Genomic DNA, 13,810 nt, shown 5'->3' with positions numbered 1-13,810 from the left:
CCAGATTATGTGTGTCTGTATCATTGTGCCTGTATGCATGTTTATGTGAATAAATGTGTCTTTCTCCAGACCTGTTTACCCTTACGATTTTGGCGTAATTTATTACGATTTTCTGCAAAAAATACGCCATTCCGCTATCCGTGTCAAGACTACGATTTTCATTAAAAAAAATATAAAAAAAAGTGTAAAAAAATAAATAATAATATTTTTTTTATTTATTAATTCACATGTTTGGCATTGTTTTTTTCAATGGCAAAATGGGGTGAAAAAGCACAGGACTGACCAGAGATCATGTCTGTCTGATGAGACGCTGGAGAGCCTTCTAGTGGTGAAGTCTCCCCCTCACTCATTCGGCAAGCGCAAGTACTGTGTAGAGAAGCGCCAATGACACACTGAAAAAGGCCTACTACGAGCAAAAGAAAAAGAATCAGTGATGCATGTGCTTTTGATGTGATCTTCTTTGAAATTATGATGACTACAAAAACTGACTGATGTATTTTGTTTGTGAATGATGGATATATATGTGCATGATTGCGTTTCGCAGACACAGTTGTCATGTGCGTTGTAATTGGTGATGAATGCTGGATGATTACTATTTTTGTGCCAGGATTACTATTTTGGGGGCTGAGCATTACTCCAAAACACTTATGGGGGTAAACAGCCGGCCATGCGTTGCTCAGAATCACAATAGCCCGCTCAGAGAAAAGTCGCTCTGGATTGGTCTATGCAACGGGCTCACAACGAGGCAAATCGCTTCACGATGGCGATGAAGAAAGCACGATTGCTGCGAGATATGAAAAAAGTTGTACTTCTTAAACTAGTAGACGATTCGGTCAGTGAAATCGTCAGAGAGAATGTAGTTATGATGGGAAATTTAGCTGGGGTAGTCCCTGAACCTTGAAAAGCGGGTCACGTCGAAAACCACGCCGAGAAGATCGAAACACGCTACACGGCATCGCAGTGTAAACACCGCCGCCATCTTGGATAACGCGGTGGGCGAGCATATACCAAAGCCGCTCGCCGAGTGCTTTGCGAACGCTTTCCTGCACTGCCCTAAGAAATGGCTTTTTGTCATTCGCACTGCGAGCGACCCGTGGCGAACTGCTCTGGGCAACTCGTCTCAGGTCTTCCTTCTCACTGTGTGTGGTTTGTGTGCATGTTTCCCTCACAAGCGCTGACATTCACACAGGCACTCATGCACACACTGGATCACCGGCACGGTTGGCCTAGTGGTAAGGCGTCCGCCCCGTGATCGGGAGATCGTGGGTTCGAACCCCGGCCGGGTCATACCTAAGACTTTAAAATTGGCAATCTAGTGGCTGCTCCGCCTGGCGTCTGGCATTATGGGGTTAGTGCTAGGACTGGTTGGTCCGGTGTCAGAATAATGTGACTGGGTGAGACACCAAGCCTGTGCTGCGACTTCTGTCTTGTGTGTGGCGCACGTTATAATGTCAAAGCAGCACCGCCCTGATATGGTCCTTCGTGGTCGGCTGGGCGTTAAGCAAACAAACAAACAAACACACTGGATCAGACATATCTACACATGTATATAAGTGCACATTTACTGAAACACAGACATGTGCATGTAGACAACTTGATGCTGCACACATTATATAGATACACACAGTCACACACATGTACTCATGCAGGCGTTTCACTTTCAGTGTGTGTGTACGTGTGTGTGCATGTTTGCATACATGTGTGTATGTTAACGGTTGCATTTACATTACTTTGGCAATATTACCATTACATAGTCTGTGTTTCTGTACTCGGCCACTGGCCTTTGTCATTTCCTTACGCTTTATAATTATTCTTGTATCAGAGTGTGATATATAGTTTCTCTTCTTTTCAGGGGCTTCCCAATGTTCACCATGCCCCAAGAAAGACCGTCAGGTTGAAGACAGAGTACATCGATGTCGACCTGATCAGAGGTATATTCTCTTTGCTTTCCTCCTGCTGTACCTCCCAAGTAAACTCGCAAGCAGAGTGGACCGACATTTCCCTCGCCATGTAGGCATTCATACTCTGTTTCTGGGGGATGCATGTGGGAGTTTTTGGTTGTCCTTGGTCTTGTGCTTGCGTGTACACACGAAGGCGGATATTAGGCACTGAGCGCTGGTCTGTACATCAGTTGACCTGCGAGATTGAATACCACGTGCCGAATACAGATTCTATGATTGCAAGTTTTTTATGCTACAGGAAAACATGATTGATACACTCATCATTGCTTTCATGATTCAAAGAGAGCAATAGTCTTTCATGGAACTGAAGGGGAGAAAACATGTTTGAAAGTGAAGCTTAATTCACTTTAGTGTTCAAGGACCACATTTGTTTGTAATTTCTGGTAATTTTGTCTACTACAAATTTTGAATACTCAAAAAGAAAATTAAAAAACTGGTAATAATTTTGCTGTTACTTTTTCATTTGACAGCTGAATATTTCCGTACAAATGTGATGACAGCTACTTTTACATTTGATTTAACTGGCCCATGTGATAGAGTGAGCGGATTCTATGATGGCCATGCAGGATAATTGTTTTTTTAAATTAACAAGTTCAAGTTTTATTAGTCCATAACCCATGGGGGCATTTTGAACAATAAATACAATCAATACAATCATGATATATGCTAATATAGTAAATAAAAAATAAATAAAAAATTTATGAAAAACTGTTACAAATTCTATTAATAAAGTCCAAAATATTCTTTAGCAATTTCTTTTTCTTAGTAGCAAACAACTTTTTAAATTTAAGTGCATTAGGTTTTTTCCAATAGTTAGGTGGTAACAATTCAGCTCTTTCTTCTTTGAAAAAATCACAGACAAATAAATAATGGAATTGAATCACCTATGTCTTGTGATACACATTTGGTGCAAATTCTTTCTGACCTCGGGATATTAAGATAACGTTCTTTCTGTACAGGCAAATTGTTGTTTAATGTTCTAAACTTCATCATTGAAACACATTGCTGATATGGCAGGTGTGTGACATAGTCTTCACATGCAAAAATATCTTTAAACATTCGATAATTCCAAAACATATTTTTTGTTCCAATTTCTGTAAACCATTTATGGATATATACTGGTCATACAAGCTTCTTTTTACTTTCTTTTTAAACCATGCGCTTGAGTATTGAACATTTTCTTGAAATGTCCAAAGGCCAGAGAGACCAATTTCATTTAAGGTTTTTTTCAATAAAACATAAATAATTAGATTCAATCATCTTGTTGATATACAATTTATAAGTAAAGCAATGCACAATACTTGAAAATTTATTTTTATGAATAGGACTAATCAGTTTATACCAATAGCAAAGCATTCTACATTTCATATTAACATCTAGTGGATATCTTCCAAGTTCACCAAATATCATAGCATTTGGAGTTGATTTTTTTAGTTTGAAAACAATTTTATAAAAATGCAATTGAAGTTTAGTAGCAAGTTCACAGGAACCAAAACCCCATACTTCACATCCGTACAGTAAATTTGGAGCAATCATTTTATCGAACAAGTCAACTTGTATGTCCACAGGCAGTGACAATTGTCTACAAGTACGCAAAAGAACAAACATTGCCCTTGAGGCACGATCATATAGATTCTTCTGTGCAACTGAAAATTTATTATTATAATTAATCTTAAGGCCCAAGTACATTACATCAAACACTACTTCGATTAAATTGCCATTATACGTAAACAATGGTTTATTTCTAATTTTACCTCTGGAAAATCTATAACTTTCGTTTTGTTTACATTAATATTTAGAAGCCATTTTAAGTATTCGTGTATTTTGTTTAAACATTCTTGCAGGGTTTTTTCAGACTTTGAGCAGATCACTGTATCATCCGCAAACAGTAATAAAAACATTTGAAACAAAGCATTTGTAATCATCCATTCCAACCACAATAGCCTCTCTTGACATAGATTGTAAACCATTACTGTTTTCCAACAGAAAAGGCTTTAGATCATTTAAAAATAGAGCAAAAAACAGCGGTGACAAGTTTTCCCCTTGTCTAACTCCACACAAACTGGGAAAATATCCAGAACACTCACTATTAACTTTAACGCAAGACTTGGCATTTTCGTACAAATTTCTTACAGTTTTTAAAAACTTCCCATTGACATCAGAACTAACTAATTTCTTCCATAAAAATGCACGGCGAACTTTATCAAACGCTTTTTCATAGTCTACAAATGCACAAAACAGTCGCTTCTTTTTATTGAGAAAATTTTTTAATATACAATGCAAAGTAAAAACATGGTCTAGTGTTGAAAAACCTGTGCGGAAACCTGTTTGTTCTTGACCTAATTTATTATTACTCTCCAAAAAGTTTGATAACCTAGCATTTAAAATTGCACTGAAAAGTTTTCCGAAGAAACTGAGTATAAAGTAATTCCTCTATGATTTGTGGGGTCAGCTTGGGAGCCTTTATTTTTGTACAATGGAATAATTTCACCTACAGCCCATTGTGTTGGAACCTTTCCTGACTGCAAAACAACATTAACCAACAATTTACATAAATATCAATCATTCGATCATGTGACGCTTTTAAATACTCATTAATTATTTTATCCTGACCGCATGCCTTTGTTTTTCAGCTTGTCTATGCATTTGATAACTTCTTCCTTTGTAAAAGGCGCATTAAGAAATTCATTACTTGCTTCATTTAAAGGTTCATTACTATCATCCATTTCATTTTCATCACACTCTTGTAGTTTAGTGAAATGTTCGAAAAACTCAGAACAAGTTGGATAGTTAGTTTTGGAATTATTTTTTTTATTTTTATTTTTATTTAGAAGATTCCAGTATGCTTTCGGGTCAGTACTTCTTAACTTTCTCAAAGTTTTAACGAACTCATTATGAAACAACTTGCATTCCTTTTTTATTGTCTTTTTGTATTCTTTAAAAGCACTCTTTTTTTCATGTTCATTAAACACATTTTTAAAGCGTCTTGCTTTGTTTTTCGCACGTAAAAATATTTTTCCTTTCTCTTTGCAAATTGCACTAAACCATGGTTGTTGCAGTTTGAATTTCTTTGAACGTGGCTTTTTCATAAATTTTTGTTCTTTAATTACACCGATTTTCTCAGCAGAACAATTTAAAATATCACAAATCTTATTAGTAACACTATCAACGTCATATGTTGTTGTACTCTCACTTGTAGCTAGCATGATGATAATTAAATGGATGATGATAATGAAATGGATGATGATAATGAAATTCACTTTATAATCATTTTAATGCTTCTCAGGAGACTGGTGCTGCATAACTTTCACCAGTCCTACTCTATTTTGTTGCGCCTATGTCATATGCATTTAGAGCGCTTACGTCCCTTTCTTTCTCAGATTTCAAAACAACAGTTTAAAAAATGATGTAGTGTGTTTGCCGTTGAGTTGGGTTGTGTGAACAAGACAGATGATTTTTTTTTCTGACAATATAATTATGCTGTCCATGATGGAAAATGTGCGCTTTTTATGTGTGTTGTTTTCAATGGTTTACGTGTTGTGTGTGTGCAGGTTCTACCTTCACCAAGACCAAGCCTCAAGTGCCATGGATCTACATCACCAGGAAGGCCATCGTGCGCGTCTTGTTCTTCCCCTTCTACTACAGATGGTGAGAATGACGTGTCTCTTACAACTCTCTCTCTCTCTCTCTCTCTCTCTCTCTCTCTCTCTCTCTCTCTCTCTCTCTCTCTCTCTCTCTCTCTCTCTCTCTCTCTCTCTCTTTTTTCTTCCCCTAGTCATAGTTGTAGTAAAATAGTTTAGTCCCTCTTTAGGGCGAGGGCCCGATGCAAAAAAGTATATCTATGCTTATTCTTGTCACCCTCAAAAAATAAAGATTTGTCATTCTCTCTCTCTCTCTCTCTTTTTTAGATTAAATCCCTCTTTAATTGTCTAGAAGGGATGGATCTTGGAATATGTTATGAAACACTGCTTGGTTTGTAGATGATCCGGCTATATATTTGTGTTAATGTGTGTGTTTGTCATTGTGTGTGTGTGTATGCACGCACTTCCATTAGAGATTGGGAAGATGTTATTATCTGTGTTGAAAACAAACTGAAACTTTTGTTTGACTCATGAGTACAGATACAGAGTACAGTGGAACCCCCCTTCTTCTTCTTCTGCGTTCGTGGGCTGAAACTCCCACGTACACTCATGGGGTTTTTTTGTGCACAAGTGGAATTTTACGTGTATGACCGTTTTTTACCCCGCCATTTAGGCAGCCATACGCCGTTTTCGGAGGAAGCATGCTGGGTATTTTTGTGTTTCTATAACCCACCGAACTCTGACATGGATTACAGGATCTTTTTCATGCGCACTTGGTCTTGTGCTTGCGTGTACACACGGGGGTGTTTGGACACCGAGGCGAGTCTGCACACAAAGTTGACTCTGAGAAATAAATCTCTCGCCGAATGTGGGGACGAACTCACGCTGACAGCGGCCAACTGGATGCAAATCCAGCGCGCTACCGACTGAGCTACATCCCCGCCCCGAACCCCCCTTTAAAGACATTTTCAGTTTAAAACCTCTGTATTTTTAGCCCCATTTTTAGACTCCCTCCTTTTTAAGACTGATTTTTTAAGGTCTTAAAAGGGGGGGGGGGGGGTAGTTCCACTTTAGATAAAGAAATAAGAGAGTGTGTCCTTTCTTGGAAGCTTCACATTACAGGTGTAGCGCTGATAAAACATTCTTTTGTTATTTGTATGGTGTTAGAATGAAGCTTTTTTTTTTCTTTTTTTTTTTGAGTTAGAATAAATTGTACACACAAGATATTTGTTTGTTCCAGGTGGGTGCTCCAATCGTCCAGGAAAGTGTACTATATTCTCTTCACACTCTACCTTCTTCAAGTGATCACCGCCCTCATCTACTTCTGGAACCTGGATGGCAGTATCATTGAAGATGTGAGTACAGTGGAACCCTACTCTTAAGACCTCAAGAAATCTGAGAAAATCAGATCTTGAAATAAGGGTATTTACAGCTCACCTGCATTCAGGTGTTTCTGTTTTAGTTTAGATTGATAGTGTTGGTTTGTGTGTGTGTGTGTGTGTGTGTGTGTGTGTGTGTGTGTGTGTGTGTGTGTGTGTGTGTGTGTGTGTGTGTGTGTGTGTGTGTGTGTGTGTGTGTGTTCGTTCCAAAGACAGATTGTAAGAAGAAGCCCAGCCTTTAACCTTCATCCATGTAAACTAAAGTTCAGTTCCCTATTCACTGCTGAATGATTGCTTAATGCTTCCACTGATTAGTGGCTACACTTGTTTGCCTCGTTGTTTCCAAGGGGCCCAGCTCTACCACAGCCGGTTAAAACAAATTACATACTTATTTTCAGAATTCATCTTTTCTTGGGTAAAGCATTCATAGGTCACTTTCAGCAACTTTAACTCTGATCAAGTTGGACATTATTTCATGTGGTGTAATCTGAATGGTTGGAATCCTGACCCAAATCATAGGGCCTTCCTTAATTGAGCCCAAAGTTGACGGGCCCTGATGAACACAGAAGAAGAAGAGAGCCCAAAGTTGACGGGCCCTTATGAACACAGAAGAAGAAGAGAAGAGCCCAAAGTTGACGGGCCCTGATGAACACAGAAGAAGAGAAGAGCCCAAAGTTGACGGGCCCTGATGAACGCAGAAGAAGAAGAGAAGAGCCCAAAGTTGACGGGCCCTGATGAACGCAGAAGAAGAAGAGAAGAGCCCAAAGTTGACGGGCCCTGATGAACGCAGAAGAAGAAGAGAAGAGCCCAAAGTTGACGGGCCCTGATGAACGCAGAAGAAGAAGAGAAGAGCCCAAAGTTGACGGGCCCTTATGAACACAGAAGAAGAAGAGAAGAGCCCAAAGTTGACGGGCCCTGATGAACACAGAAGAAGAAGAGAAGAGCCCAAAGTTGACGGGCCCTTATGAACGCAGAAGAAGAGGAGAAGAGCCCAGACTTTTCATGGAACATTCAGTGTCAAAGCTTCGTGCGTTGATGAATTTGTTTCTTCTTCGTCGTTCATGGGCTGAAACTCCCACATTCACTCATGTTTTTGTTCGAGTGGGGTTTTACGTGCATGACTATTTTTACCCCGCCATTCAGGCAGCCATACACCGCTTTTGGGGGAAGCATGCTGGGTATTTTTGTGTTTCTATAACCCACCGAACTCTGACATGGTTTACAGGATCTTTTCCGTGCGCACGTGGTCTTGTGGATGATGAATTTGATTGATAATGATTGTATGTTTGTGCACACAGGAGCTGACACTGACAGAGGTGGTGGTGCCCCTGGGGTTGATGTTCCTCCTGGGGCTCATTCATGCACAGACTGTGCTGGCGCACTTCTCTCTCAAACCTCCGCGACGAGACGGCAGGCATGGCAGGTCAGAGTTCATTGCTGTCTTTGTAATGCTGCTGAAAAATTCATTATTCTGTGGTTGTCTGAATGGTTAGCCTGGCGCACTTCTCTCTCAAACCTCCGCAACGAGACGGCAGGTATGGCAGGTCATTGCTGTCTTTGTAAGGGCTGTCCTTAATTTAGCCCTTTGTCGTAATGTGAAGACTTTTCACCGAAAACTTAGTGCTATAGCTTCATGCAGCAAGCTTCACGAAGTAATATTACTTTGGGTAGTTGACTTCGCCCAATTAATGACAGGCTTATAATGCTGCTTAAGCATTCATTATCCTGCGGTTGTTTAAATGTTTAGCCTTGTCACCTTGCGGCAATGAGACGCAAAGGCTGAATTCAGTGGAGGTGTGTGCAGATGTTTTGATGTTTTCAAGAATGTCCTGGAAAGTTAGTAGCTGCAAAATTAGAAAACTACCCAATGGGAATTAGTAGAGATCATGTATGCATCTGTCTGAATGGAGAAATTCGTTTAACGATCAGTTATAATAATCGGATTTATTTTTGTCACACAGTAAAAAGAAACGGCAGCGACAGGGCGGCTCGGTACCAAGGGACAGCGCTGCAGATCCTGACGCCTCGGCACAGCCGCACGGCTCGGACGGCAGTCAGGATGGCAGGAGCGCCAGGGAGGTGTCCCCGCACCGATCTCACCGCCACACCACCAGTCTCTGGAACGTTCCCAGGGTCGAGGTCAGCGCTCACGACTCACCGCCTTCCCAGCTCTCCCCCTCCGCTGCGCGACAGAACTTCCCTCAGCTGCGCGCAGCCAGGCACTCCAAGCGAGGAGAGAAAAAGAACGTTCGCATCGTTGACATCTCGCAGAAGTACGTCGCGCAGGAATCCGGGGCGGAAAGTTCTCAGGACATGAGAGTGAAATCAAGCAGCCGACGCCGCCTTGAAAAAATCAAGATGAGTAAGCTAGAGAGGCGGAGTGTGCGAGAGGAGGCGGCTGCAGTCTCGAGTGACGTGAACCGCGCAGAAGAGGATGTGTTGGAGGAAACAAGTGTTGTGAGAGACAGTTGTGAAACAGTTGTAGGAGCGATCAGTAACGCTGACGCTGACAAGAGCAGCAGTGGAATCGAAGACGCCTGTGACTCGGGGGCGGCATGCGACAGCGAGGCCTATCAGGGCAGAACGGACGCTACCGACTCTGACTCTCTGGCGGGCCGCTTCGAGTTAGTGCATTTAGACGATAGAGGGTTGAGAGAGTCTTCAGGTGTTAGGGATGACAGAGGTTTTACAAACAACAGAGGACAAAAAGAGCCTCTGCAGGACCGAGGCTTTAAGGAGATTGCGGACGAAGTTAGGTCTGTCCCGGTGGTGCCTATTGTGTTGAAAGATTTAGTTCAGTTGGAGGGTGTGGTAACTCTTCCCCGCAAGGACTCATTGTCTCACATTGCTACTCAGTCCAGAGCCTCCTTTTCCGAGGATGGTGCCACCGACCACCGAGACGACGAGAATCTCTCCGACACCGGCCACGTCTCGAACTCCTCCAACTACAACCCTTCTGACTCCGACGCGGAGAACTGCGACGACGGAGACTCTGTCGGCATGCCGGTACCGGTTACACCCATGGCTAGTTCCTCCACCCTGGACGGCGAGGGGGGATCCGGCAATGCCCTCCCCTCCTCCTCCTCCCCCCACACCCCTTCATCAAGCCACAACGCCTCGCCCAGAAAGATAGCTCAGACTTCACAGCAGCTGGAGGGCGAGTCCTCCGCGAGTGATCCGGACACCAGACAGTCCTCCAGTGGAGTTCGCCGGAGACGGAGAGCCAGTGCCAACCAGAGCGGCACGGAGCCAACAGACGGAGGTCGTTCAAGGCCGTTGCCACCCAAGCTTCTGGGGTTGCGTGCTCAGAGCAAGGTGACGCAGACCAGCGGAGTCAGTTCTTCGGAGAACGAGGCTGTCGGCTTGTTGTTGGGGTCGTCGAACAAGGTAGGGAGATGGTTTAATGTTTCTTAGCCTTTCGGTTAGATGGGGGATTTGGATTTGTAATGTGTGTGTGTGTGTATGTTTGAAAGAATGTGTGTTTGTGTGTGTTTAAGCTGACTGGATTGTCCCTTAAAGTTATACTGGTTGTTTCGAAGGCATTAGTTATTTCAATTTACATGTACACATGCACTGCCTAAGAAGAGAGAAAGAAAGAAGAAGAAAATGATTTTCATATGGCATGTTTCTCACCAAAGTTGAAAAAGAATGGGGAAAAGGAGCAAATTGACTCTGAAAATGGTATGTTTCTAAGCCTGGTTAAATAACAATTAATGCGCACAGAGAAAGGAAGAAAAGGAGATTCCAGAAAATCACTTTTCTTGTGCCATTGACTGACTGACTAATAAGGCTTCACATCCTCTCGGGTATGGAGGACCTATACGGGACATGATATTTAATACAAATGTCATGTGTCTCTCATCAAGGGGGCCCAGGTAGCTCAGGGGGTAGAGCATTGGACTTGTGTTTCTAGAGTCGCGGGACGGACAGGGGACAACTTTATGTGTTGGCCCAGAGACGATATCCATGTCCTACCCCCAGCCCCGTGTCACCACAGTGGCACGTAAAAGACCTCGGTCATTCTGCCATAAGTGCAGATGGCTGATACCACCTAAACACGCATACACTTGTGTATCATCTAAAGTCGGGGGTAAAAGTAAAACCCATGAACATTCCCCTAAATAAAGCCTAAAGGCTTTGCCGTGAGGGCAAAACTTGAATTTCTCTCTCTCTCTCATCATGGTTTAAAACTCTACCTTACAGGCCACCATCAGCTCGGAGGAGTGGGAGGATCGCATGCAGTCAGACGTGACCACTTCCTCGTCCTACTCCAGCAGTAACTCGGAGAGCGAGCTGTCGGAGAACGTGGAGCACGTCGTAGAGGAGAACGATGATGACGAACTGGCTCAGGAGGGCCTGATGCCTACCAGTCCTTTCCATGGAATTAACCTGTTGCAACCGGTGAGCACCACTTTTGCTGTTTAAACTTTTCTAACTGTAGTTGTGGTCTGCTCTGTGTTTTACTTATTAATGTCACTGTCATGTATGTACAGTGGAACAATGCTTTGATGATCACCTATCGATAATGACCACCTGGTATAGAACTTGGCCAGCACAAGGAGATGCGAACGTTCTTTTTTGGGTTTTTTGCCTATGTTACCGTAAACAGACTTTTTTTTTTTGTTGGCCTTATCAGTACAAATTATTCTTACACTTTGACTTACAGGCTACTTCTTGATGCTGAATGCATGTGACAGATACAATAGACCTTTTCGGTGTCTGAGCAGCTCTCACGAGACACGCTCTTTGTTATGCTTTGAACATCGCGAGAACTTCGAACCTTGGCTTGTGCAGCTCGCATGAGATCGCTGTACCGCATGCTTTGCTATGCTCTGAAGTTTGCGAGAGATTACGAGAGCTTGGAATACCGATAGGGTCTATTGTGTTTGTCTTTATCAGTTTATCAGTTTATGTACTTTTTGAGTCAGTTTTGCTCGGTGAAACACGCACACAGCTGACTCTTGACTTGTTGCAGCTAGCTTCCATCTGGGAGGAAACGACCCAAATTTCCCATTAATGGGATAATCTAATATACATATAAGAATGGATGTAATTGAAAGTGTGTGTGTGTGTCTGTCTGTCTGTCTGTCTGTCTGTGGTCACCATTAAACACCTGGGGGAAGCCGGGCCCTGAATGCTAGTAAAGAAAATGAAATGAAATGAATCTGTGGTTTTAATTTTTGTTACCAAAATGTCAAACTTTAGAGATGCATAATGGAGTAACACGGCTTCTTTGTGTTTGTTTCAGCCAAGCTCCTCAAATCCATCCCTCCATAGTGCGCAACCCGATAAAGGTTGGTACATCTCAACATTTCTCTTGACTTTTCATGTTTTAAATTTAATCAGTTTGATGTGACTCATCTTTGATACAGTTAACTGGGGGGGGGGGGGGGGATAAGTCACAGAGAGATAGTGCATGTGCGGTTCTGTGTGTGTGTTAATATGTGTATGTCTGTGTGTGTGCGTGCATGCAATGTATTGTGTGTGTACACAAAACCTAACTGTTTTATGACTCAATTCTCTGTCTTTCCTTTTTCAATGCATCATTGTCTACATATCGGTCAACCATGCAGTTGCTACTCTGATTCTCGGCACCAGAAAAAATCCCAGACCTGTGTACAATAAAAAGATACTGCTTTTAACACACAAAAAAGGATAAAAATCGCTTGTTCATTTCAATGCTTGTTATTCTCTAAGGTGCCAGGAGAATGGTACCCCCCGCGGGTTAGGGGGAAGAATTTACCCGATGCTCCCCAGCATGTCGTAAGAGGCGACTGACGGATTCTGTTTCTCCTTTTACCCTTGTTAAGTGTTTCTTGTATAGAATGTAGTCAATGTTTGTAAAGATATTGGTCAAGCAGTATGTAAGAAATGTTAAGTCCTTTGTACTGGAAACTTGCATTCTCCCAGTAAGGTCATATATTGTACTACGTTGCAAGCCCCTGGAGCTTTTTTTTTATTAGTGCTTTTGTGAACAAGAAACAATTAACAAGTGGCTCTATCCCATCCCCCCCCCCCCCCCCCCCCCTTTTCCCCGTCGCAATATAACCTTGAACGGTTGAAAACGACGTTAAACACCAAATAAAGAAAGAAAGAAAGGAGAATGGTTTGCATACCTCTCACTTACTCTATTACACATGGCGTATGCATTTAGAGTGCTTACTTCCCTTTGTTTATCAAATATTGCTTTAGTTATCTGACCCAAGCTCTAAATCTGTCTTCTCAGTGAGCTGCATGATCTGGGAGGGCAATGAATGCAAGAAGCTGGACCTCACTTGTGTACAATAAAAAGATATTGCTTTAGTTATCTGACGCAAGCTCCAAATCTTTCTTTTCAAGATATTGCTTTGAGAGTTATAATATCTGACCCAAGCTCTAAATCTGTCTCAGTGAGCTGCATGATCTGGGAGCGCAACGAATGCAAGAAGCTGGACCTGACAGCGCTGGACATCGGATGGGCCATCATCGACAAGGTGGACAATATGGCGGAGAGCTCCGACTACATCTTCATCGGAGTTGCCCTCTCCTTCTGCCTGGGTTGTGTGCCCCTTGTCTACAGGTTCTTCAGCACTAAGGGCATGTCTCCTGAAGCATCAACTCACTTGCTGGGCTGGTTTTGGGCCCTGGGCCAGAAGAACTCTTGGGGGTGAGAGATTTTTTCTGTGTGTGTGTGTATGTGATGTTCATTTGTGGATGTTTTCTAAGTGAGGTTTTGGATGAAGGGGGGAGGGGGGGGGGGGGGGAGAGTCTTTTTCTGGCTCACTTGCCCTCTTTCTCTCTATATATATATATGTCTTTCTGTCTTTCTTTCTGTCTCTCCTCTCCCTCTCTATCTCTCTCTCTCAGTTCACAGAATTTTTCTTCCCTCAAAGTTGTACACGTTTTTGCT

General features: G+C 42.5%; 1 protein-coding gene across 1 annotated transcript in view; it reads left to right on the top strand.

The window, feature by feature from the left end:
• The window catches only part of LOC138980064 (protein PHTF2-like), a 60,635-nt gene that overhangs the window by 23,295 nt on the left and 23,530 nt on the right, over positions 1 to 13,810 (top strand). The window contains exons 4-11 of the mRNA XM_070352862.1: positions 1,853 to 1,931; positions 5,513 to 5,609; positions 6,783 to 6,897; positions 8,220 to 8,344; positions 8,883 to 10,308; positions 11,125 to 11,322; positions 12,170 to 12,215; positions 13,312 to 13,567. Of these exons, the coding sequence (XP_070208963.1) occupies positions 1,853 to 1,931; positions 5,513 to 5,609; positions 6,783 to 6,897; positions 8,220 to 8,344; positions 8,883 to 10,308; positions 11,125 to 11,322; positions 12,170 to 12,215; positions 13,312 to 13,567 (2,342 nt within the window). The remainder of the gene's footprint in view (positions 1 to 1,852; positions 1,932 to 5,512; positions 5,610 to 6,782; positions 6,898 to 8,219; positions 8,345 to 8,882; positions 10,309 to 11,124; positions 11,323 to 12,169; positions 12,216 to 13,311; positions 13,568 to 13,810) is intronic.

Source organism: Littorina saxatilis, linkage group LG11 (assembly GCF_037325665.1).
Source record: "Littorina saxatilis isolate snail1 linkage group LG11, US_GU_Lsax_2.0, whole genome shotgun sequence".
NCBI lineage: Eukaryota > Metazoa > Mollusca > Gastropoda > Littorinimorpha > Littorinidae > Littorina > Littorina saxatilis.
This window is presented reverse-complemented; position numbering and strand designations above follow the sequence as displayed.